Source organism: Triturus cristatus, chromosome 8, assembly GCF_964204655.1.
Source record: "Triturus cristatus chromosome 8, aTriCri1.1, whole genome shotgun sequence".
NCBI lineage: Eukaryota > Metazoa > Chordata > Amphibia > Caudata > Salamandridae > Triturus > Triturus cristatus.
In genome coordinates, this window is record NC_140591.1 from 44853952 (window position 1) to 44881566 (window position 27615).

The following is a 27615-nucleotide window of genomic DNA, read 5'->3' on the forward strand; positions in this document are numbered from 1 at the left end:
GTAATTCTCCAATCCTAGCGCGGCTCACACTAACTCACCAATCCGGAGCGTTTACGTCACCATGTAATTTTCCAATCCTAGCGCGGTCACACTAACGCACCAATGCGTGAACCCTTCGTCTTTCTATGGCTGGCCAATCCCAGCGCGGTCTTTCTGACGTCAGCTTGTCTCGCTACTCCTGCTTCTGCTGACCCTCCTTTACAAAATTTATCGGCAAAAATTTCTTATACGTTCTCTTCAATCAAACATCTGTTAGTAACGACATAAAAACACCACCATTGTCTGCTTCGCTAAATCAAAGAAATAGTTTTGACCTTTTATCCAAGAATGCCGTATTTCTCAAGAGCAGCGCTTACCTCTGCCCTTCCACAGAATTATTCCACCCGCCGATAAAGTAGCACTTCCCTCTACTTTACCCTTCTTACAAGCTTAGGGGAGACCTATTACCTTTCCAGTGATAAGCGTAATCAGAGCTCACAATTGACCCCTGTTCTTAAGACCAATATTTCACAGGTGGCCTTCGCTATCCATACACCACTTTCACACAGAAAATGTCCCTACCGATAACACACGACGATGTTACCAATTCGAACTCAGGCAATGCGTTGTGCGACTCCAATCGTCACACGTTTTCCCCGTGTACCTACAGGGCAACAAGACAATACACCATGCGACTTCACTTGCCACACGTTTTCCCCGTGTACCTACAGGGCATCCAACTTCCTACATCCCGGAAGTCTTCAAAAACAACATAAAACGCAACGCGACTCAACATAAAATGTTAGAACATAAATCAACAATCAATCAATCAATCATTCGATCATAAATAGTCAATAATCAATAATCACCAACCCAATACAATAAAACCATAACTCTGCTACCAGAAAAACTGCTCCAGCGGAAAGGGGGCAAATTTACATATCTTCCCTGCACCACAGACCCGTCGTCACGCTAACTCATTCACACACGCATTCATTGGTGGGGCCCATAACACCAACACTCATACGTTTCTCTTACAATTCTGCATACAGGAGGAATGAGGAAACCGCTGGACATGTGGGGGGGTACCTTATTACCTATAGGGAAGGAAAAAAAACTTATTACAATATATACATTTTTATATCAATACCTATAGGATCCTAACCTTAACATCAAGGCACTCCGCCACTTGGTCGATGGACCAATTAGTTGGACTGGTTGATGGTGATCTAGAACCAGCTAAAACACATTGAAGCTTCGGAATCCTTTTTTAGTGTCCTACTCAAAGAACCACAAACTCATTCTTTGTTAATCAATATTTAGTTTATGTAATTTCTTGCTTGCAATTGTATAATTAGCATTTTGGTCAACCAAGTTTGAATTTAATCAATCAACACAATTTAGCATGACATTTATATTTACCTATTCTTGCTGTTGGGGTCTTTTCTAATTCAGTTAGCTCTGCATAACCCAAATCCTTTGAATTAGATCGTCCCAATCGAATGCAGGCCAAAACTCAATAAGTCCGAAAAGTTCCTTCGCTCAGCTCGGCATAGGCCCAAAGATATCCAAAGGACCAAGCAATCGTGCAAGCAAATCGATCACGCAAATTCGGGACACCCCTCTGGAACGCACTCTCTCCTCCGGGACGAACTAACTACTCCCTTTTTCTACTGTCCGTTTATAATAAATCCTGGGGAACATGTAACATTTACTGAATTGGGAACGCTTTAGGATTGGCTGGACCCCTTAAAGTTGCAATCTAACTCTTCCTTTCACATAATCCGGGGTTCTCATAAGGTTTGCTATGTCATTCACTGAGCTCATACAGTTCTCATGCGAAAACGTCCGATGTATCAACAGTGTTGGTCTTTCGTTATAGGTGGCTATTGTTCCTTCGGGAAATTTACACTGACTGAAATCTTGCAGTCCTCCACGTTCCTATCCTTGACCAGGAACACTGTGCTCTGAATTGAGGATGCCTGGAGATCTTCGGAGCCATCCGTGTCTGCGCAGTAGACATCGCGCTCACAAGACGGTGGCCACTTCCGAACTCCATTTTGAATGTCATGGCTTGGTAGGCCCGAATGCCAACTTAAGCAAAACAAACATAAAACATAATTAATATACGGAAATGAAGATTCTAATGTTTAAACCCACACTAATCCCATTATTTATTAGTATTTTCCTACCTTATAGCGACATTTAAAGCAATAATACTCACCATTTGGTCCCAACAGTAACGCAAACGTCACCAAAGCAACATAAATCATGCAATTTTCTATTACCACACCTTCTATTGTTAATAGGCATACCATAGTTAGTCATTAAAGTTATTCTGCCATGCAAATAGCAATTAGTCCCGCGAGTAATTCGTGTTTATCAAAGGTGCACTTTGTTGATTAATAAATCACAGCACACAGTTAATACAGGTTAATACATAAACCGATTATTACATCATTAGTATTTTCATGCAAAAGGTATACAAAATTTTCTTTTACCTGCTTCATCACATTAACCCCAACCCAGTAAACAAGGGAGACTTTTTATTTCACTGATTAGGTCACCTCATGAGCGAAACCTCTCTATTCAGTTGGCGCCAGACAGAGCCGGCCTTTGCTAAGATAGCTAGACGTGGCAGAGAAAAACTTGGCCCCTTGCTGATTTTAGTGAATTTATTGAGGCAGCTGGGGGTCCTTTTTGTGATCTGTGGTCAGTACATGGAAGAGCAGGTACTGGTCCCTAAACACAAACATCCATGCACCTCTCCCATCTTACCTAAATCACTGATAGCTTAGCTGTCTCATGCAGTTGATGGTTTTGTAGATGTGTGTCAGCAGGGGTCAGAGGGCGAAGGCCGGGCAAGGAAGGGGACTCAAAGGGTATTCAAAACATCACCTGCCATATAATCATGAAGGACTAAAACCACTTTAAACCTGCAAATCAGACAGAAAAGAACAGGCAGTGACAACAACAAGGCTGGAGCAAGATGAGAATGGTGCTGTTGTTGGCATAACCTTAATGCACACAGCTCCATGCACCCCTCAGAATATTAAAACAAGAGACACACAGATGATAGACGGAATGCAGAACTAATCAAACATTCACCCCTGTCAAAAGATCTGGATTAAATCCATTGTTCCTTTGCTCCCCATGCCAGCCCAGTTTAGGCCCAGCCATATGCAAATTAGTCTTGACCCTGCCCCTCATGGGAACAGTCCAGCCCGAACTACCAAGCCAGGTCCTCCCTGGACGGAAACAAGCATCCTGGCAACGGTTTCAGAGCTTCACCCCTCATCCTCATCAGCCAGGCTATCTTGAATACAGTGGTACAGGCTAAACTGTTCCCATGAGGAACAGGGTCAGGACTGATTTGCATATGGCTGGGTCTAAACTGGGGTGGCATGGCGAGCAAAAGAACAATGGATTTAACGCACATTTCGTGACTGGGGGTGAATGTTGGATTTGCTCTGCATTCCGTCCAGCACCTGTGTGTCTTTTGCTTTCTCGCCCTAAGTGCCCCGGGTATGCCCAGACGTGGGTCCCGGGCTCATTGTGCCACTGGATTCAAGCTAGCCAGGCTGATGAGGGATGGTACCCCAAAACCGGTCCAATGATGCTTGTTTCCGGTCCAGGGAGGACCTGGCTTGGCAGTTCGGGCAGGACAGTTCCCATGAGGAACAGGGTCAATACTGATTTGCATATGGCTGAGTCTAAACTGGTGTGGTATGGTGAGCAAAAGAACAATGGATTTAACCCAGATCTCTTGACTGGACTGGGGGTGAATGTTTGATTTTCTCTGCATTCCGTCCATAATCTGTGCGTCTTTTTCTCCCTCAGAATATTGGCGCTCTGGGCCCAGCTCGTCCATGCTAAAAGCCAGCCCTGCAGCCAGGTAAAAAATAGGGAAACTCTGCTCCTTAACCCCGGGTACCAAATGCCTTGGTGTAACAGGAACACTTTTAAGTCCTTGGCTTTATGCCTTGTAATTCATTGTTTTCAGTTGTTAGTGTTTTTGGTGTAAGTCAGCTGAACCAGAACTGCAATTCTTTGATTGCACTTTGTGTTGACTTAAAGCTTTGATCAGAAAACTAAGGTGTACCAGTGACAAGGACTTCTCTCGGAACTCTTTTCTAGTGCCCCATTAATTGCTTCTATAGACAAAACTGTTATGTATCTGGATGTCGTTCTTAACGAATTTCTCTTGAATCCCAAAATGAGTAAAAGGTCAGAGGACATGAACTTGAAGTGGGGAGATATGTCTGTGCTGTTGCTCAATGCATGCATAGCATAGCATCGCGGGTGTTATTGATATCAAGTCACTAGATAACTCATTTCAGACAGCAATGGCTGGCTTCCGAAAACACTGCAAATACAAATAAATGAAAATGAACTAAATTGGGCTCTTTGGTGTCCCAGAACATGTCTATTGATGATGCATTGGCCGTTTCAGGGATAACCGCTTTGAATCCCAATGACTCCATATCTTTTGAATACTTCAAATCGTGACATAAATGAATATGTTTGAAGATATTATTGCCCTGTACAACCTATCATAAGGTTCTCGAGTCCTATATGTGATCTAAAACAAGCCTCTGAAAAATGCTCTACACTTGCAGTGGCAAAATTGATCGCTGGGTCATTGGCTGCCTCTGGCCTTTGTATAAATTATGCTCTCTCCTATGGCAACACCCAACAATAAAAAATTCTATTAGAGCGTTATTATTGGCTGAGTATTATCACCAGTGTTCTTGGCTGGTGATTATGCACCCACTCGCTTGTAGGTGGATAATATTCCTCAATATACGATTGAAAGCGCTATAAATTCATTGGATATCACCTTAGGGCTTGCTTTGTATGAGACAAAGGCAAGCCCAAGTTTGTGTCAAATGTCTGGACCATATGCGGAACCATCCGATTCCTACTGTCATCCTGTGTACGCGCTGTTTCAAATAGCTTAGTCATTTAAGTACTATGACGGGGGCCAGTGCATTGCTGCCCAAACTGAAAGAGACTACTTTGGAATAGTTTGGGAGATTATGTTTAAGATTGTTTTTATTTTAAACCTAACTGCTGTATGTAGCTTATTAGACGTTTTTTAAAATCAGTGTTATACGCATATAAATATTCTATTTTCAACGGTGGAAAGGAAGATTATTGGTATTGGCACATGTATCATAATGCGCAATGGCACTTTTATTCTCAAACACATGACATGCGCAACTTGAGACATCCCTTGAAGTTTCCAGATTACAATTTATTCTCTTCATAGTTTTTTCATTTATCAGGTTTGAAAGGAGGAGAGCTCAACACTCTGATAACAAACCTGCATCACAGTTAAATGTGTCACAATATTAGTGGGAACTTTTAAAGGCTGAAAACGAGGATTGATATGTACACCTCCTCCACTGTAAAACTTTATTCTTAGTTAAGCTTATCCACAATACTTGGTGACTAGTTATCAGCATCTGGGATGGGACATCCTCAAGTTCTCAGGGAGAAAGTCTTTAATTAATTTCCCTCACTTGTTGCAACCACTCTAAATTAGAGGTCCTAGAGCTTTGCATAGAGGCAGGAGATAACACACAAGTTGGGTTCTTTTCTCCGCCTATGTGCCTTTTTATTATTTCTGAGTAAAGTACTGGTGCCTTATGTTACACTTGCAAATATATGTTGATGTTTGAAATGTTCATGTAACCTATGTAATTTTCAATTGTTTCATTATTTTGTGTTTTCCTTGTCATCTGTCATGATTCAAATGCATTTAACTTTTCTCGAAAAAAGGTTTAACAAAAGTGGAATAAATCACACAAGCTTGTGAATTCAATACATTGGCTCGTCACTTGAGTAATTTTGAGAACTTAGGCTACAGGATACTGCTTTCATATACAAATTAATAGTGGTCCCATCCAGTTAGCTTAGACCCAAGCCTTCCTTAGGTTCCAATAGTTATCAGCGTCGGCATGTTCTTCTTTTTCGTTCAGAACTCCAAATCCGTAAGTACACAGCATACAATTTCAGGCACAGTAGAGTGTTTTTATTACAGTATAAGAGATTTGTTTTGTAGTTTTATATAGCACAAACCCGACCCAAAGGTATCAGAGCGCTTTACACCAGTTGCGTTACAGACGGGCCCATACATTCATTTTGTTAGGCACAGGGAGATTAGTGATTTGCCCAGTATCACAGGATGTTGAGCGTCACAGTCGAGACTCGAACCTGGTTCCCCAACTTCAAGGTCGACCGCTCTAGCCCCTCTGGTAACTATAGCCACTGGCAGAATTAACAATAGTGTAGAACTTTGTAGATGGGCTAATTCCATTCATTAACAGTATTTATTCACAGTAACGTTCTCAATCAATACCTGCATTAATTATTTAATTATTACATCAAGATTAAAAGGTTATTGAGACACCAAAGGCACATGCTCAACCATTTAAATGCACATAGAATGTCCTCCGTATTCTTTTCATTTGATTCTAATGTGGAGGTAAAATAATGAACTTGAAGTCTCATTTAGAATTTGGTGGACAGGTTACTCTGCCACAAATGTCTGCTCAACGAACGATTAGTTCACTCTTTTTAGAGTCGGGGACCATCATGATTTCACTGTTGGTGTCCATGCGGGAAACAATCAATCAATCCAATAGGATTTGTAGAGCGCTGCGTATCCAGGCGCTCGGGGGGATGCTGCTGCTGAGATGAGTTAATTAAAGAGAAAAGTTTATAGGACCTTCCTGAACTCCTGAAGGGTGGGGAAGTACGGAGGTGGATGTCATTCCAGGACTTGCATCAGCCTGCGACCCTGGTCATGCACCTGTGAAAGTTAGATTTGGTGTTAATCGGGTCTGAGGGGAGTGAGCGAATGAGCCGAGTGTAGTCCGCGTAGGAGGTTATGTTCATGGCGTGACCAGGGTGGTTGAAAAGGATTGGACATCGAGAGGATCCTTGTGGAATTCCAAAGATTATGTTTTTGGTCCCGAGGTGAAAGGTGGGAGGCGGACGATTTATATTCGTCTAGCGAGCAATGAAGAGACCCATTATAGGTCTTACCCTTGGATTCTCAGTTTGTGGAGGCCGAGCAGGAAGGTATAGTGAGACAGTGTTAAAAGCTACGGGGAGATCGAGGAGGATAAGGGCGGCGGTCTCTTCCCTGTCTAGGAGGGTCCTGATGTCATCTGTGGTCTCAATCAGGGCGGTCTCAGTGCTGTGATTTGAGCTGTCATCCAGGCGAAGGACCTGGGTGTTTGTTTTGGCGTCTTTGAACTTGTGGTGGTAACTGTTGAGGGCTAGTTTGAAGTTGTCACGTTCCGTCTTTGTTTTTGCTTGTGAGACAAATCATTTCAAGTCACTTACAGGAGCGTTTGTGGGATTTGAGCTCACATGCAAACCAGTTGTGGTGTTTGGAGGATCTGTAGGAGTTGGTGGGCTTGAGGGGGGCAACTTGGTCAGTGCACGTGTTGATCTGTGCGTCGAAGTTTCCGACTGCCACCTTGAGGTTGGTGGTGGCATATGGGGCCTAGAATTGAGCTCTAGGGAGTTGGTCCAGAGGACTTCTGTTACTTTGCTCCAGTTCCTGTAGGTGGTGTTGGGGGCAGCTGGTGTGTAGGGGGTGGTTGTGGTGTGCAAGTGGCCAATAAAGTGGTCTTACTTGGTGATATCGGTGGAGCGGCCATATTTGATTCTGTAGCTGGCTGTGAATATGGTTTAGAGATTGTATCCAGTGATGTGTGTGGGATCCGTGACTAGTATGGAGGATCTCCATGCTCTCAAGTACGTTGACTGTGTTGGTGTCATTGGTGTCTTCAAGGTGGAAGTTGGGGGCACTAAGGAAGAGGAAGTATTTGAAGTTGATGGCTAGTGGGGTGATAAAGTCGGCGATAGTATTGCAGAAGGCAGGGCGTGGTCCAGGCGATCTGTAGACTCTGATTATTGTTTTGCAGTTGGTGTTGATGTAGAAATTGAGGTGTTCCATGCTGGGGGTGGTAAAGTCTGTGGTGTCTGTGCAGTTGAGGGATTCTTTTTGGATGATGGCCACTCCACCACCTTGTTTGTTGGTACGGTCCGGTGAATTATCTTGTATCAGTATGGTGTGGCGATGGCGATTTCAGGTGCTGATGCCGGGTTAAGCCATGTCTCAGTGAGGATGACTGTCAGGTGTGAGGGAGGTGATGGTGTCCCAGATCTCACTGATCTGCTTGTGGGGTGATCAGGTGTTGATTAGCAGGCATTGGAGTTGAACTGTAGCAGTAGTGGTAGGTGGAATATCCAGGGCTGAAGGTTATGTGCTGCAGTGGAATGTTCAGTTCCGGCCACAGAAAGGTCCAGGTGTTGCACGCGGGGAAGCAAGGTTGTAGTTGTTGCGTTGTCCAGGGTTGAGGACTAGAAGTCTGAAAGCAAACAAAGTTAGAGGAGAAAACAAGCCTGAAAAGTAAAACGGAGTTAAAGGGAGGAAAAAGTGAGCCTGAAAGTAAACAAAGTTAGAGGAAAAAACTAGCATGAAAAGTAGTGGTAAAGTGCGCAGAGACCACAAACCAGCCAAAATTGAAGTCCAGCATACCATAAAAAACAGGAGGTCAGAAAGCAAAAAGTCTGGGGAAATTCACCAACAAATGCCAGGACTAACGCACGCCCTCTACTATCGCCTGTTCCAGATGGTTTACAGGTAGTACTGATTTTGGATACATGTGTTGGGATCGTAGTGTAGTGAAGAATTCGTGGAAAATATTGAGGTCCATGTGGCAAGATTCTTGGGATGGAGGCAGATAAGAATACAAAATTATATTTATTGGGGGTATTACTCATGAAGAAAATGACTTGCCAACAAATCCAGTTCCTTGCACTGCAACTCCTATTGCTAAATGCACATTCACGATATGGAAGGAGTCTGGGTATGGGTTTTTGGGTGACATCTAAATGTTAAGGGTTTAGCTTGGGTATGGGGTTTTGAGTGGCATGGGTAATTTTAAGGTTAGGGTGTGTATGGGCTTTTGGGTTGCAAGGGAATTTTTAGGGTTTAGGGTGGTATGGGTTTTTGGGTGGGAAGGTTAATTTTAAGGTTTAAGGTGGGTATGGGTTTTTGGGTGGCAAGGGTAATTTTTGGGTGGGTATGGGTTTTGGGTGGCTCGGGGATTTCTAGGGTTTAGGGTGGGTATTGCTTTTTGGGTGGCAAGGGTAATTTTAAGGTTTAGGGTGGGTATGGGTTTATTGGGTGGCAAGGGCATTTTTAGGGTTTGTATGGGTTTTTGGGTGGCAAGATAAATTTTAGGGTTTAGGGTAGGTCTGGGTTTTGGGTGGTGGTAGTCATTTTTTTATATTGTGTGTGTGTGTGTGTGTGTGTGTGTATATATATATATCATTTGCTAATCATATTATCCACTGGTGGTCGCCAGTCGGTAGTTATAGTTAGGACCAGGGGCGGCCGACATGGCTCACGGGTGGAGGAGGTGGACACGGGGGCAGCGCGGGCTGCTTTAACAACAACAAGAAATTATAAAATAAAACTTACCTTTTCGCCGCCGGGTTCCGCATTTTCTCTCCTGCTTGCCTGTGTCTGACTCCAGGTCAGAACAGGAAGAAGACAGCCAGGCTCCCACCCCTAAGCCAATCACAACGCTGCAAGGATTGGTCTGATTGCCGTGACACAGGGCTCAGCCAGGGGCTGGAGGGGATGGCATGTTCTCCATGCAGGCTGTAATGCAGCCTGCATAGAGAACAGGGGATTGCGAATGACTGTGTTGGGTGGTGCGAGAGATCCCCTTCCACCAGTATGTCGAGGGCATTGCACCTGCGGGCTGCATCCATCTCTTTTTTTTTTTTTATACTTATCTTTTTTAACAAGGTTGCACATAAAATGTTTTACAGCCCTGATACATCCCATTGTTTGTCATGCATCTCAGCTCCGAGCTATCTATATATGGACACAGTAAATCTCAATTTTACATTTGTGTGGCATATATTTTTCATCTACTTTCACCTAGAAGCCCGAAGAACTTGTGGCAGCTTTCGGGAATCTGTTCATCTCGATTCCTAAATGCAATTCTTTTGTTTCAAGTATAATAAACAGTAACAACACTACAGTTTCTTATCGAAGAAGAGGAGAAAAGAAAGATGTGAGATAAATAACAGAGAGCGGGAAGGGAGGTGGCAGCAACCGGTCTCTGCGTTATGCTATGTAGACAATGGAGATTTTTCTAGGGCTTGGGCATCCGGTACTCGAAGTGGAAACCTTATATGGAGGCAGCATTATTTGGTCAGGACTTGATTTTACCTTTGTACGTGTAAGACGGGAGTGTGTGGCATCTGTATTATTATAAACTTTGTGTACGTGGTGGGCTATCTAGTGTTCCAGCTGAGTCCTCCCTGTCTGAAGGTAGGTTAGCTCCTGAATAGAGGGCTTCTAGCATATGTTTCCACTCATACAGGCCTCTCTCTGCATTCTCATCTGTACTCACCATTTTTAAGCGAATTTCCTCCGCTACACCCTACTCCCGCATATCTGCCCTCCATTTATCTATATCGGGGGGTGGTATAGGTTCAGTGAGTTGCGATTCTGTGTTTTGCCACAATTAGGCTAGAAGTGCAAATTTGTGCCTCATACGCGTCTTTTTCTGGGGAAATGGAAGGACTCCCAGTAGACAATGCTTTAGGGAGGCTTCAACATGCAGCGGTGTGGCTGCTCCTATCTCCTGTCTCACCTTCTGCCAATACACTTGGAGGCGAGCGCAACTCCACACCATATGAAGTAACGTGGCTGGATCTGAACCGCACCTGGTACAAGCTAATGATCTGCCAGGGACAAAAAGTACCAAGCGCTGGGGCGTCGGGTATGCGCGAAGTAGATAATAAAATTGAGTCAATTTAAATCTGGCATTACTGGCTACCTCGTGAACCTGTGCACATGCTCTCGGCCACTCACCCTTCGTAAGCAGGGTGGGTAAATCCGCTTCCCATCTGTCTTTAGTTCGAGAAAGCTCGATAGTACAGTCCGCTTTTAGGGATTTATATAGACGCGAGATCAGTCCTCTAGAAGAACCTGGGTCAAGAATGAATGCCAGTTTGTGGGATTCTACCGGTTCGTCCAGGAAGGGGGTCCAAATCTCCCGGACCGTGCGTGTTATTTTTGCATACTGCAAGAACTGGCCTTCAGTGACCTGGTACCAGTCTTTCGCTTCTTGGAATGTCAAAATTGTTCCATTAGCATATAAATCTCCGGCCATCAGACAGCCCCCTTCACACCACTGGGTGATATATTCTTGCCTGTGTCCCCTGAAGATATTCTGGGGCTCCTCATGGCAGCCAAATCGGGGTTGCCTTATGATCCATGCCCGGTCGCGGTGGCCAAATTGGCCCCGGTTCCGATCGCTTCATCACTGTCATCCATTTTTAACGGCATGTTTGCAACAGGGCATTTCCTGATATGCTGGAAGTTGGCCTCTATATTGCCCCTTTTAAAAAAGCCCAGCTTGGACCCTAAGGATCCACATAATTTTCGCCCTATTTCCCGTCTTCCGCTCCCAGCAAAATTGAGTGAAAAAATCATGAATACACAACTAGGTACCTTAGCTGAGACACAAGCCTTGGATCTCTCCCAATATGGCTTTAGAGAGGGTCCTAGCACCGAGTCCGCTCTCATTAAGGCCACAGAGGAGATCAGGGAAGCCGTTGATTGGGGTGGCAGGGCAGCTCTGATCTTATTGGATATATCCGCCACCTTTGATACGGTCCATCATGACATTCTGATGGACCGTCTAAAGGCTTGTGGGATCCAATCGAAAGCTTGGGATCTTTTAAGATATTTTCTATCCGACAGAGGACAAATTGTTGCTCTGGGCGAATACCAATCTAAAGCCTTTGCATTGCCCTGTGGGGTCCCACAAGGGTCCTCTTTGAGTCCTTATCTTTTTAATGTGTACGTGTCATCTTTGGCCCCCATTATCCGTGCATTTGGATTCAGTCTCACCTCGTATGCTGATGACACCCAAATTGTGGTGTCTCTGCTACCTGGCCAGGAGGTGGGATTGGATAAACGCTTTCAAGACTGTATGGTATCAGTTGGTAGATGGATGGCAGACAATTGCCTAAAACTCAATACAGCCAAAACCGAAATCATACTGTTTGGCAACGATACCAACTTCTGTACACCAAACTGGTGGCCGGCCTCGATGGGCACTCTCCCTGTGCCTTCAAAAAAGTTTAAAAACTTGGGAGTAATAGTGGATGAGAGACTTATCTTTGGTGACCAAGTAAACTCAGTGGCATCAAAAACAGCTTATGTGATTAGAACAGTCAGGAAATTATTGCCGTTCTTGCCCTCGGGAGCCGGAAAACAGTGGTCACAGCTTTGGTCATGTCGAGGCTGGACTACTGCAACAGTCTTTATTTAAATATTCAACAAGGATTCTTGAACAAACTCCAACTGCTGCCGAATGCAGCCGCCAGACTACTTAGAGGCACGTCCAGGTTCGCTCCCATATCCAAGGAAATAAAAAAACTGCACTGGCTCCCGGTAAGGAATAGAGTGTGTTTTAAATCCCTCTGTTTGGTTTTTAAAGCGCTTCACGGTACAGGACCAGACTATCTAAAACGACAGTTCCAGTGGTGCATACCGAAAAGAACACTTCGCTCACTGGGTGCCAAGCTGGTCTCAGTGCCACACACAAAAAAAGTTCTGTGGGGTATTAGAAGTTTTGCTCACTGTGCTGCAAAAGCCTGAAACGACATACCGTTTCCCCTGAGAAATGCAATGGATCTTTTAACTTTCAGGAAAGGCTTAAGAACCTGTCTCTTTGCCCAATAAAACACTTTCCTTCCGTTTCTTGCCTAAAGGAGATGTAACTAGCGCCAGGACACCTCCGGGTAACTGCTGCGCTTTAAAATATCATTAACATAACATATCCATTACTGTTTGAATTTGGGAAAATCCCTGCAGCCTTTGCAGGGGGGAGTGCTGTCGCATATGGAGCCCTCCGTATAATCAGGGTGACTGCCTGTTCCCATTCTGTTGCCACTTGCCGGACTATGTGGGGGCAGTCTTTAGGAGTGTGTGTGCCCAACATGAGATAGCTTGGGAGTGCCATACCGGTATTCGATCCGCCAGCTGTTCTTTCTCCTTGTTCCGGCCTTCCACGCACCATTGTGCCGCGTATTGTAAAAGTCCTGCTAGATAATATAGCCTAAAATCTGGGAGACCCAGGCCACCTGATCCTGTATCAAGCTTAAGGACCTCTAGTTTGACTCTGCGGCGCTCTCCAGCCCATTTCAAGGAGAAACAAGAGGCTGTTCAGTGTGTCAAACGTGGCTTTTGGCATTTTACAGAACAAATTTCGGAGCACACACAGACATCTCGGGAGCATCACCATCCTTGCCATCTCTACCCTGCCAATGTCTGAGAGAGGGAGTCTATTCCAGAATTTCACTGACTCTTTGAGGCCATCTGTGACTTTCCCTACATTCAAGTTGTATTGCGCTTCCGGTTTGTGTGTAACCTGTATACCAAGGTATCGAAAATGGCTGCTCTCCCATTGAAACCCAACTTCTGGGGGGATTGATGCCTCCTCCATCCATGTGCCTCATGGGAACAGTCCAGCCCGAACTGCCAAGCAACGTCTTCCCTGGACTGGAAATAAACATCCTGGGGCCGGTTTCTGGCTAACCAGCCATCATCAGCCAGGCTAGCTTGAATCCAGTGGCAAAGTGAGCAGGGGACCCACGTCTGGGCATACCCTGCCAACCTAAGGCAAACAAAGCAAAACCAAAGGGGATGATGGACGGAGTGTTGAACATTGCAAGCACTCACCCCCCAGTCAACTGCTCTGGGTTTAATCCATCATCATTCTTTAGCTCACTCCGCCACCCCAGTTCACACATGGCCATATGCAAATCAGTCTGACCCTGTGCCTCATGGGAACAGTCCAGCCCGAACTGCCAAGCCATGTCTTCCCTGGACCGGAAACAAGCATCCTGGCAACGGTCTCTGGCTAATGAGCCGTCATCAGCCAGACTAGCTTGAATCAGACGTGGAAATTACTTTAGTCAGGAGCTTTTGAAAAAGAGACGCTCCAATTTTTTCCAGTTCCCGGTAGGTTTAGGACAGGAACAGTAATTTTATTTGCGAAGGATGAAAGATTACTTTAAATGTAACAGTAAAATGATCAGACTAGAGAGCTGGAAGGGCTTTTAAAATGTGCACAGGGAAGTCTGTACTGAATAGGCGATCCAGAAAATGACCTTCTCAATGTGAGGGTTATTGAGATTGAAGTTTAAGTCTGTATATATTTAGAGTGGAGTAGAAAATTTCAGACAGACGTGATGGGGTGTTAAGCCACAAACTAAAGTCCTGAAGCGCAATAATGAGGTCTTTATTGATGACTAATTTGCATAGGAAGAATTGGAAATCATGGAGCTTGTAAATAGCAATGTTTAGTTGCCGGTATAGTCTATGGAGCTTGGAAATTACAAAGTTTAGTTGGCGATATGCCAAAATTCGTTGCACAGATTTATGATTCCAGTGTAATGAACTTGCCAGGCCTTCCTGAAGTAGAGAGTCTGGATATGAGGAGGGCAGGATTTGAAGGTCAGAACGGTGGGTAATGTCGACTATACCTCCCATGTGATCTATTGGTTATTATGATATTACAATTTTCAGGCATGTGGATAGTGTGTTGGTGTTAAAGTTTGTGAAAATATGTTGCTGAGCAGATGGTGGGAAAAGTAAATGGGACCCAGTCATCTGAGAATGAGAGTGGACAGAGACCGCGCTTGCCAATGAATGTAGTTGCTCAGAGGTAAGTAAGAAAAGCGAGCATACCTTATAGGAAAGAGGCAGCATTTCAGGCGGTGGTTAGGGGCATACAAGCACAGACAGGCTTGCCTATGCCGCGCTTGAGGCACTCCCTTGCAGCGTATGGCCTTATATGTGTTGAGGGACTTCTGCACATGCTCAGTACATGGTTCAGCTCCCTTTAATGATGTTTTTGGGATTTAGAGGAATTGAAGGGAAGTGAGTCCCAACTAATGTATCATGAGCAGCATTTCATTTTAGAGTATAAAGTGGAACACCTTCAAAAATACTAATCCTATTTCACCAGCTCCAAGGAAGGAATACAATCTTGGATCCCACAGAAGGTTGCAGTATATTATGAAAGCTTCTGTAGAGGCAACTACTAAGGCTATGCTTATTTTGTTTTATTTGTACATTGTTGCTGGATTTGTTTATGTTAGACTTGAATTTGTGCTAATCTGTTTACGGCTTTATGTTATAGCATGTATTCAAATACTTTATTTCAGTTGAAACCATAAAAGCATAGTTATAGCATTCGTATAACCATTAATAAATAAAAATGTTTTTCAGTTTCTATGCTACTGAGTCATAAGATCTTCAGGTTAGGAGTAATTGCCGTTGACACAGTGATTACATTACAGATATCTTGGTTTCTGTGTAATTCACTTCTGTGCGCATCTGATCACAGGCATCTTGTGGCCCGATTTAGAGTTTGGTGAAGAAAGGTATTTAGTCACAAAAGTGACAGAGTAGGCTTTTCCCCAAACCAACGGTCTTCTCACCCCAAATAGAGTCAGGAGAATTGACAAATTTCTGTGAACAAAGCCCCAGTGTTTGTTGACGGAAAGCACCCTCAGGCAGCACAACAGAGAAGGGGCCGTCTAACGAAGGGCATAGCACCACCCATTTTATTTAGGGTAAACAATGCGATGTGATGTGTTTTTGTCTCTCTGTTACCTGGCAGTATAACCTGGCTGTGAAAAGACAAAAAAACACACATGACACCCACCCCGAGGAGAAAAAAACTCCCTGAATAGTTTTTTGTTTTCAATTGCATATTCCCACTTTTTGAAAAATGAAAACGTAAGTACATTTTGGTGAATGAAAGTCAGAACCAACAGCGGCTGTCCTCCAAACTTTTAGTACCTTGACTGTAACTGTGTGGCCAGCAGTGATCTCTAAGTTTGGTGGATGGTAGTTTGACTGCCAAACACTAGATCAGGCCCTTAGTTTCTATGTTAAAGCTCTGATGAATGGATTAGTAGGTATCTTTGTTTTTGGCATTTCTACGCTTAGCAATTTAGATCACATGTATCATTGTGTGAGTTTTATACTGTGTTTTTGGGACCTTCGTTCTGTCACAAAAATATACATGGAAACATTTATCAAGTTGTTGTATTCTTACTTTCTAACCTGAACTCTTCGTTCCTCTTCAGCCTTTCAATTTCAAATCCCAGAAAGGTGTGTGTGCCTTTCAGTCACTGTTGCCAAACTGTGAAATTATCTTCCTTTATATCTCTGATCGATGCCTGATAAGCTTGTTTGTACAAAGCTTCTAAAAACTTGGCAATTTCTTCAAGAAAACCTTAACCTCTGGCTGCAGCTTTCTCTTCTTTAGCACTAGAAAACTATAGTTGATATTGCTGTGCTCCTCAAATAACTGGAACAAATTAATGTCTTAGCTTTCTTATTAATCCAAATACATGCTGTGGATATCACCATTTAATGATAATGTCTTTGTCAATTCATGCCGTAATTATTGGATTAGACATCCAGGTCTTTCTTTTAATCCATTTTGGCAGCAGTCAATTTTAGCTATGTTTCCTGCTCTGTGTTTGGTCATTGGATTACAGATATCTCAGTGTCCATTATAACTTGTGTTGTGAACATTGTTAGTGGATGACTAACAATGTGATTTGGATCTCATCACAAAGTTGCAAATGTTTTGGTTCATAAATAAAAAAAATACTGTGGTCACCAGATTATGTTTATACTAGTTCTATGCTAATGCACTGTGACTATAACTTACAGAAGCATTCCTGGCTTTTGTTACTTCATATCCATGAAAGAAAACAAATGGATTTTTTAATGCTGATATTTGTATTTTTTGTTTCATAAAATGCTAATGCATAATACATATTTTTTTGTCCCGTAGGTGAAAGAAATCCAGAAAAAAGCAATAGTCAGAGGAATATCGTGGACACCAGGAACTGCAATTCAACTTTTGAGACTCTAGCCCCCTGAAATGTACAAAACAGTTTTTGGAGATTTTTTTCCACTAAAGAATCTCAATATAATTGTTAGCCATGTGCACTCCTTGCGCAAACAGCCTTTTTCTGTGCAAAATTGGTAGCAGACACCAATGAATATCATGGAAGTGACATAGTACGTCACATCAAAGGAGTAAGGAGTATTTCATGAGTATGTCTACAAAGTAACATTCCAGGGAACTCTAATCCATTAATGGACCCACAAAGGAGAAAGGCCACACAAATGTATAGCATGTAATACATCTTTCCAGGAAAACAACTTTGCAGTTCTAATGCTATTGCTAAGAATTTAGAATGTAGAGAGGTTATTTTTCATCTATATTTGTAAGTAAACTGCACCTAACTTGAAAGTCAACATTTATAGAACTGCGACCTCGGCATCCTCATGGATAGTTATTGTGATCACATCTGTAATGGGTATTCATTAATGAGAAAACAGTATTCATTCAATTGAACCATCCTGGTAGGTTTCTAATGTATAGGGGCCACCTCTGGTAGTAGGGTGCAAGGACTGCGTAAGCACCTCTGCATATATACAATTCTATTGTACGTCATTCTCACTGACAATTTGATCTACTTAAGTCTCTGTACGAGGTGCAGTAATTTTCCCATTTGGGTCCACTACTACTGCCTCTATTTTTACCTAACTTGAAAGTACTAACCTGGACAGACACAGGAGAAGCTACACGCATTTACCCATTGTCTCTAGGATTTTATTACAAGGAATTAAATATTTAAACATAATGTGTACATTATGGAAGAGGCGCACAAATGCTCTAAATGTGACAGAGATTTCTATATAAATAGCCATTAGGAAAACATCAAGGAGATCTCAGCCTACTAAGACAAAATAAATCTACAATGTTTACCAAGCCGTCTGTTAGAGAAAGCCGTTTGATGGCAGTCAAGCAAAATCATAATGAAGAAAAAACATTTCACTGTCTCAAATGTAAAGGTTTTTTCACAAATGGTTCTCTCATTGGACAAAATTCAGGCCACACTGAACCAAGACCATATAAATGCACTCAGTGTGACCAGACATTCATTACAAAGGCACAGCTGAAGATAGATCAACAAACTCATACTCGTGAGAAACCATGTGAATGTTCTGAATACAATAAGGCTTTCAATCAAAAGGGTGAGCTAGTACTACATCACAGAAATCACACTACGGAGAAACCATATAAATGTTCTGAATGTGACAAGACTTTCAAGGAAAAGAGTGATTTATCATCACAGGAGAGAATTCACACTGTGGAAAAACCATATAGATGTTCAGAATGTAATAAGACTTTCAGTCAAAATGCAAATTTGAGAAAACATCAGAAAATCCACACAGGGGAGAAACCATATAAATGTTCTGAATGTGACAAGGCTTTCAAGCGGAAGAGTAGTCTTTCAGTTCATCAGAAAATCCACACTGGGGAGAAACCTTATAAATGTTCTGAATGTGAGAAGGCTTACAGTAGAAAAGGAAGTTTAAGGCTGCATCACATGTCTCACAGCGGTGAGACTCCTTACAAATGTTCAGAGTGTGAGAAGGGTTTCAGAAACAAACCTCAACTAATGCGACATCAGAAGGATCACACTGGTGAAAAACCCTATAAATGCACTGAATGTGACAAGACTTTCAAGCAAAAGGTTGAATTATCATTACATGAGAGAATTCACACTGGGGAAAAACTATATAGATGTTCAGAATGTAATAAGGTTTTTCGTCAAAAAGCACATCTGATAACACATCAGAGAACACACACTGGCGAGAAACCACATAAATGTTCTGAGTGCGACAAGTGTTTTATCACGAATGGCAAGCTAATAATACATCAAAGAATTCACACCGGTGAGAAACCATATAAATGTTCTGAATGTCAAAAACATTTTAGCAGAAAAGATGACCTATCCACACACCATAGAATTCACACTGGTGAGAAACCATATAAATGTTCTCAATGTGAGAAGGCTTTCATTAGAAAGAAACACCTGATGATACATGAGAGGATTCACAGTGGAGAGAAACCATATAAATGTTCTATATGTTATAAAGCTTTCAATCAAAAAGGTAATCTGTTGACACATCTGAGAAGCCACGCATCTTTACTACATGTGTAGGACCAATGACAATTGACATAATTTACAACAATGAAACCATGTATATTTACTTAATGTGACAACGGTTTCAAGGAAAAGGATCATCTATCACCCCACTCGAGAAGAGATTAAGGAAAGAAATCATATTAATATACTAAGGGACTGATTACGAGTTGAGTCATTATTTGTTGCCCCTGATAGATACTGATACCATGTGGTACATATGTGATGTATTTATCAGGTGGCATAAGTAAGACCTATTACAAGTTTAAGGGGAATAATATGCATGTTTTGGTCTTTAATGCACCTAAATCCACATGATACGGTAAACACATTATGTTTTCCCCTGTTAACTTTTGGCAGGTTTGACCTGCCAAAATTTAACAAAGGTTGAGCTATTTAACGCATCCAATAAATATCAGATGTGTTAAATACCTTCAAACTCGTAATTTCAACCTATGAGTAAACACGGGTTAACACATGGGTCAGAAAATTACAACCAGCTCATACGCAGGCCCTAAGTGCAAAAGTCTTTAACTACATAGGGTCATCATATGACAGTCATCATAGACTGAAATTGTGTAAATACTTTGAATGCAGCAAAATATTAACTACAGAGATATCACTAATAATACACAAGAGAACTCACACTAGTGTGAAACCACATGCATGTTCTGAACGTGGTAAGAAATTCAAGTAAAAAAAGTCCTCTCTCGTTGCATCAGAAAGTCAAGAACAAGGAAATGAGGAAATCCAGTAAATATTTTGCATTTTAACAAGAATTCAGTTGAAAAATAATAAATGACAAAGACTTGGGCATTAAGGAATCTTGCATGGCTACAGTAAACCATCCTTTGTCCAGAGAGGTAATGACAACGGCAGTGATCCAAATGTTCAGAATACTGTACAGTGTGGGGAGATGAGATTAAGTGCTGATTTCATGTGGCCATACAATGTACATTTCAAAACTGTGATAGAACACATCCAGTACCAGAAGAGAAATCAGGAATACATTCAGAATAAATTGTATTGTAATTGCATTTCTATAGCGCTTACTAACCCTGACGAGGCGTCAAAACGCTTTTTCGCCGAGTAGTACGCTGTTCTGGAACCCAAGAAGGATTAGTGTTGAATTAGTATAGTGAAATATGAAAGTAATTTGAGTGGTGGATAGGTTAGTCAGTTATTTGGATTCAGAAGGATAGCGGAGGAATAGAAGAGGGAAAAAGGTTTGCATTTATATAGCACTTGTTACCCCTGATGGGGTATTGAAGCGCTTTTTTTTGTTGACGAGTAGCACGCTACTCCAGAACCTATAAAGGATTAGTGGTGAATTAGTAAAGTGAAATATGAAAGTAATTTGAGTGGTGGATATTAGTCAGTTATTTGGATTGAGAAGGATAGCGGAGGGATAGAAGAGGGGAAAAAAGCTTTGCATTTATATGGCGCTTGTTTGGTTTTTTTGAGTTTTTTTTTTTTTTTAGTTTTATATACCGCAAACTAGACCCGAGCGCTTTACATGAACACCAGTTTCGTTACATGAGGACACATTCATTTTTTGTTAGGCACGGGCAGATTGTGATTGGCCCAGAATCACAGGATGTTAAGCGTCGTTGCTGAGATACGAACCTGATTCCCCAGCTTCGAGGTAGACCGCTCTAGTCATAAGGCTACATCCTCATCCCTAATGGGGTGTTGAAGCGCTTTTTCGGTGCGTAGCACGCTACTCCGGCACCCATAAAGGATTAGTGGTGAATTAGTGGATTGAGAAGGATAACGGAGGGATAGAAGAGGGAAAAAGGTTTGCATTTATATAGTGCTTGCTACCCCAAATGAGGTGTTTAAGCGCTATTTTCAGCGAGTACCACGCTACTCGGAACCCATAAAGGATTAGTGGTGAATTAGTATAGTGAAATATGAAATTTGATAAGCGGACAGGTTAGTCTGTTATTTTGATCGAAAAAGATAGTGGAGGGATAGAAGAGTGAATGATTTAGAGATGTCTTTGGGATGTCATAGCAGTAGTGGGAGGCTTGGGATGAGTAAAAAGGGATGTGGAGGGGAAGAGTCAGAGGGAAGAGTTTAGAAAGGCTTGTTTTGGGGGATCGGTATAGTAAAAAAGGTGTCAGATAGTGCAAGGAGGGGTAGAGTAGGGGAGAGTCTAGAAAGGGCTATTTTGGGGGTCATAAGTGGTATGGGGTTTGAGATGAATGAGAGTGGATGTATAGGATATATTGATAGAGGTATAGGGTAAGGAGTAGGGTAGGGCATTGTAAAGAGTAGTAGAAAGAGGTTTGAGATAAGTCAGAGTTGAGGTAGAAGATATATTGAGAGAGGTATAGGGTGAGAATAGGGTAGTGCATTGGATATGCTGAATTAGAAGAAAGTAATAAATATATAGATCCATAAGTACATGGAAAGTTTATAGATGCATAAAGGAAGTAAGTATATGTAGATTAAAGATATTGATAGAGGTATAGGGTGAGAAATATGGTAGTGCAATTTTTTTAAAAACAATTTTTTGAAGGAAAGTAATAAATACATAGATCCAAGTACATGGAAGGTATATTGATGCATAAAGGAATTAAGTATAAGTAGATTAAGGATGCATTCAATAAATTCTGGTCTTCAAGTGTTGTACTTAAAATGTATTTATTTATTCAATTTTTTTTAAACATAATTATTCGACATGTTTATACAAAGCAATACACATGTATAGGTACATATCTATAGCACAAATAAATGCTTACAGAGGATTATGCTGTATATTTCCAATTGCGTATGATGCTTATGTGGGGAAGAGCCAATTCCTGAGTAGTTTTCTGAAGATAAGGTGGTTGTCGGTGGATCTTATGTTGAGGGGTAAAGAGTTACATATTTTGGCTGCTTGAACAGAGAAAGATGTGCCACCCATGTTTTTTTTTCTTGTATCTTTTGATTTTGAGGCGAGGTGCCACTTCAGAGCGGAGGTTCCTATCATGAATGTGTTTGGTGATTTTATTCCTGATGAAGAGCGGTCCCGTTCCATGTATCACTTTGTGGGTGATACAAAGCAGCTTGAATGTGGATCTTCTGGCAACCGGTAACCAATGCAGTGCTTTCAAGGCAGAGGAGATTTGGTCCTGTGATTTGATATGTAAGAGTAGTCTAGCAGACGAGTTCTGAATCCGTTGTAGTCTTTTCATAGTCATTAATCCGTGGTAGAGGCTATTGGCGTAATCGAGTTTGAACAGAACAAGGGAGATGGTAGCTTGGACCTTGTATGGAAATCCCAAATGGGGGAAGATTCGTCGCAGAGTTTTTATAGTAACAAACTTGATCTAGCAAGTTTGTTCACTTGGGCATTCGTCGACAGCTTGGAGTCCATGGTCATTCCGAGGTTTCTTACTTCCTTCGATACTTTAGGCGGTGATCCCAGTTTATCAGGCCAGGCGGCAAGCGGGTCATAATGTTTCCAACCGTCACACGCAAGTATTTCTGTTTTGGAAGCATTGAATTTGAGATGGCTCCAGATCATCTATTGATCCAAGGCTCTGAGACAACTGAAAATTGGCGAGTTTCCAATGTCTTTGGGGCATTCCAGTTGAAGGAGTATTTGTGTGTCATAGTTATAGCACATGAGGTGAAATTGATTGATCAGTACCGGTAATGACTTCATGTAGATGTTGAAAAGCATGGGCAAGATGATAGAGCCTTGAGGGACTGCATCTTTTGTGGAGTACAGTTTGGACAAGAAAGGTGGGGTATGGATGACATTAGTTCTGTTTTGAAGGTAGGAAATGATCCAGTCTAAAGCAGCCCCCTCTATGCCGGCTTTTGTACCAGAGTGTCATGGTCAACCGTGTCAAAGGCAGCCGAGAGGTCCAAGAGGAGTAGCGCAGCAACCCGCTTGCGGTCAGCTGTGTTCTTCAGGTCATCCCAGATGGCAAGGAGGGCAGATTCTGTGCCTCTTCCTGGATGGAATCCCGTTTGGAAGTCTGAAAGTATGGTATTGTCTTCAATGAATTGTGACATCTGGGCGAACGCTGCTCTTTCTATCAGTTTGCCTAGGAAAGGTCCATTTGTAATGAGTCTGTAGCTGTCAGGGTTCAGCGGTCCAAGTTTGTTTTCTTCAGTAAAGGACGATGTATGACTTTTTTAGTTCTTCTGGAAATATTCCGGTAGTTAAGGAATCGTTGATGATTCTTCTTACTGGATTGGCAGCAGAGGTTGTTAGAAGAATTGTCTTGAAAGTTTGTGGTGGACACGGGTCAGAAGGGCTGCCAGCAGGCCTGCTTGTTTGACCAGGTCCATAAATTCATTGTGTGAAATGTGTTGGAAGGAACGGAGAGGCTGAGTTAGAGTATTCTTGGATTGTTGTTTTGTAAAAGGGTTAGTGCTGGTGCTTTGTCTCTGTTTTAAGTAGAAGTCCAACGTGTCTGCTTTGTCCGTGTAATGATTTGCCAGTTTGTCTGTGAATTCTTGAGTAATGGGATGAGTTCCTTCTACAATTTGGGTTACGAAATCCATTGAGTATTTTATAGAATTCTTTATTTGTACATTTAGCATTTTGAATTCTGTCTGAATAGTACCTTTTCTTTACTTTTTTGATAGCGGACTTGTATAATCTGTTAATTTTCTGTAGATGAAGTTTGTCTTGTTTGTTTTTTGTTTTGAGTCAGGTACGTTGTAGCTTTCTAATTTGTAGTTTTATGTCTTTTATCTCTGTATTTCACCAAAGTGCTTGTTTTCTTTTGTTCTGTTGTGTGGTTTTGAGTGGTATCAGGATATCAAAAGCTTCCTGTAGCCACTCACATAATTTTTTAACAGAATGTATTGTTTCTAGATCTGTACTGGATGTTAGTTGTGTTTCTAAGTGTTCCGAATTGAGTTTGTTCCACGGTAAATAGGTGGATGCACGTAAGGTGGTTTTAGGTGAGTCGCTTGGTGGTGTTTTATGTTGGAAAGCTAGCAAATGGTGGTCTGACCATGTGACCAGAGTTATAGTTTGAAAGGTAACTAGTTTGGTATTAGCAAAAATGACATCTAGGATATGTAAAGCGATGTAGGGTCATTGCATCTAGGCCATTGATTATCGTTTTTGGATGGGTCATATTGGGTTTGTCAAACCAAATGTTGAGGTCTCCCAGAACGCATAGGTTGGAGTGTATTGTTATTGGGTTTGAAACCGTGTCTAGAAGTGCGTCTGTAAAGGAGCAGGAAGTTACAGGAGGAAGACAGTGTAGGATTGCATCTTGTGAGAAGAGCCTCACAATTCTTTATGGAGATGTCGTCAACTTTAGTGATATTGTTATGTGGCCCTTAGGGTTGTTCTCGACATTGCTAACTCAGCTTGAGCAATGCAGCCATATTGCTTTGTTTGCACACGTTACTTCACAGCTTGTTGTGCAAGACGCGCTTTGAGCCTACAAGAGATCAGACTGTTTTCTGCGTTCTCTGCCTTTCCAGGAGTTTAGTCTGTGCACTAAGTACAAGGTCGAAAAACATGCCCCTTGTTATTCTGTTCTCGTCAGTCCCTATTACCTAGACAAAACGTGCTACACGGTGCAGCTGGTGAGCTCTTGCTTGCATATTATCACGTTGCATGTTATTCAACACAGCCAGAGGGAAACCTTTCCTCGATGCAGAGCTGCGATGATCCGATGATGTAAATCTCACATCTAGGCTTTGAGGTAGGGGGTCTGCAGGAAACACTCCGAGATCTTTGTTTATATAATAAACTCCTTTTTACCAAGGGGCGGGTGGTTTAGGCCTTATAGTCCTTTTTCCACTGTCCATATATAATGATTTCCCCTTCTGTATTCTATGGTATTGCAACAATGCTTACTGTATTAGGTTTATGCATTCTGGTGCTGGCTCGTATACTGCATTATAGAGCACGTTAGTTAAAATAAACATTTTAAACTATACAGTGACTCTGAGATTCTTATTGTGGACTAGAATGAATGAGTGAGTGTGCGAAAAGGTGTGCATTGCTGCCGCGATCCTGAGAGGTCGGGAGTGTTGTGTTCTAGGTTGTCTATTCATTAGGTCCCTTTGGTAGGTTTCGGGGAGCTAATGAGACACTATAGCTAGTCGGTCTTGGGATATTGGGTGCTGAGGTGGTAGGTAGGTACAATCCCTATTCACCGAAGTCCTGTTTTCTTGTGCATAGTTCTGTATGTGCAGAATCCCTGCAACAATATGTAATGTTTGCCTGAACACAACAGCTAGACCACCTCCCTTTTTGGCTATACAATTTTGGGTGATCGTTTGATTGCCTAGAGAAATGGCTTCATGCAGGACTGGAGCCATATCATCGCCCAACCACGATTCAGTTATGAATAGTGTGAGAAGTTGGCCTGGTATATGCTGCTCACTAATTCTAGTGATCACCTTGTACCATGCCAAACAACCCTTATGGTGGTGGTTGAAGTCAACCTTGATAGACCAGCTATCCTAGTGGTAGCGTGGACAGTGCAGTCTGCAGGCTAAACTCTTGTGGGCATGTAAAGCCAGCTGTTTTACCATATGTAACCCCCTTGAATACCAAATGAAAGGACACCACACAGATATATATTCAAAATATATATGTATTTATTTACTAAAAGTATCCCCTATACTCTTTATGAGCACAGAAGCACATTCGTTAAAACAAGGCAGTGTTAAAATATACAAAAGTTGCACAGTTATGGATGGGCCAGGTGGCCAGCTAAACCATATACTAAAATAGTGGTATAAGAACCACAAATAGAAAGGAAAGAAGGCCTAGGGCCTTGGGAATCGTTGGGTCGACAAGGAGCTAACCGTAGTGTTAAAGTTTACACGCGTGCACCTATTGATTTCAATGGGTGCGTAAAAGTCACAAAGTTAAAGGAAAAGGAGTCTTCCGGATGGACCAGGACCTAACAACTTGAAACATAGACACTAGAGATGTTTCTCTACCCAAGAGCACCGGAGTGCCAGCGTTACCTCACCCACAGGAAGCGGGTGCATAGGGGTCAAAGTGCGTCGGGTTTCGTCGTGCAGGTCTATGGAGCCTGAGGATGAAGATGCTGCAGGCGGCCAGGCAAGAAGAGTTCCGGTGGATCCAAGGGTGGATCTGAAGAGTAGACCTGTAAGCAGAGGGGACAATGTTCACAGTCACTAGCCAGTGACCGGCGTGGAACCAGGAAGGAACCAGGCGATGTCGGGTGCCAACAGGTGAAGAAAGGAAGCTTGTCTCTGCAGCCACGTGGAAGTGAAGAGTTCGACGACGTCCAGGAGTCACTCACGAGCTGTCCCACGAAGGCTCTAGCTGATGGCGGTGTCGGCTTCTTGATCGGAGCAAACAGGCCTTGGCTAATCCAAGCCACGCAGGGGTCGAAGAAAGCTTGGTGCTCTGGCCGGCAAGGTCAGAGGGGCTGCTCCTTTTCACAGGAGCAAGGGCCAGTCTAGAGCAATCAGACCAGCAGTGTTAGTTGTAGTTTTCGTCGCCAAGATGGCCACTAGCCAACGGGCCAGTAACCGGGATGACGCGTCGAGTGGCAAAAAGCAAAAGCGCCCCACGCAGATCTCGTGGATGCTGGAGGGCTGGTCTTTGGTGCAAATGCTGCTCGGTGTTGGGGCTTCTCAGGGCCCAAAGCACAGAGTTGAGGATGCCTCAGGTGCTGCGCAGTCAGCTTGTCGTGGACGTTCCAAGATGGCCGGTCCCACTTCTCTCGGTGCCTCCACGGGTCTCCTCTTTGCAGGGACTATGGATCGGGCTCTGAGATGTCTGGGAGTCTGGGTCTTGTCAGGCTCTGGGCTCCGGTGGGAGGCGGCGGCAAAGCAGTCGTGGAGTTGCTGGATGGTGCCTGTGTTCACAGGGTGGTCACTCCTTGGCCACAAGGGAGATTCTTTTCAGTCTTCTGTGCAGCAGAACGTCGAAGTCCAGTAGTTCTTCTTATTAAAGTTGAGTTTCAGGATGATCTGAAGTCTTGGGACACAGCTCCTACTCTTATTTCAAATCTAGGGGCCGGATTACCTGCTAGGTCCCTCCTCTGGGTGGGACCAGGAAGGGGGGTGGTTACACCCCCTTTCCTTTGTCCAGTTTCGCGCCAGGACTGGGGCTGGAGAGCCCCAGCTCCGGTTTGAACTGGCATATGCACAGGGACATCTTGTGTGCCCCAGGCATGTCTCAATCTATTCAGCCCTCCCTAACCCACTACACAAAATCCTGTCTGGGGTGGTGCTAGCACCTCCCCTGGCAGGAAACCCTTTGTCCAAACCTCCCAAGCTGGAAGGACTCCCAGCAGCAGGAGGGCAGACTTGTGTCTGTGGTGGCAGCATCCATTTTGTGATGCTGAGGCTCTGTCTAACTTTACCCGGGTTTCAGGTTAGGTACATGTCGTGTCCCTCTAGAAGGGTGGAATGCTACCCCCGTCGCCAGAACTGGCGAGGGGGTAGTATTCCAATTCGTATGACACCTTACTCGACATGTTTTGATAAAGCCAAACCAGAGTTAGCATTTGACCGCGAGGTCCATAATGCACT

At 43.0% G+C, this 27615-nt stretch overlaps 1 protein-coding gene across 2 annotated transcripts in view; it reads left to right on the forward strand.

Annotated features, from left to right (window-relative positions):
• Positions 1 to 25029, forward strand: part of LOC146799977 (uncharacterized) — a 36971-nt gene extending 11942 nt beyond the window's left edge. Inside the window, exons 2-4 of one of the 2 annotated variants that reach the window (XM_085620923.1) lie at positions 3820 to 3874; positions 16917 to 19093; positions 19740 to 21754. In XM_085620923.1, the coding sequence (XP_085477049.1) occupies positions 17893 to 19093; positions 19740 to 19822 (1284 nt within the window). In that variant the 5' untranslated portion in view covers positions 3820 to 3874; positions 16917 to 17892 and the 3' untranslated portion in view covers positions 19823 to 21754. Of the gene's footprint in view, positions 1 to 3819; positions 3875 to 16916 lie in introns of both variants that reach the window. The other variant, XM_085620922.1, reaches the window with a different exon arrangement.
• Positions 25030 to 27615: the final 2586 nt, after the last annotated feature.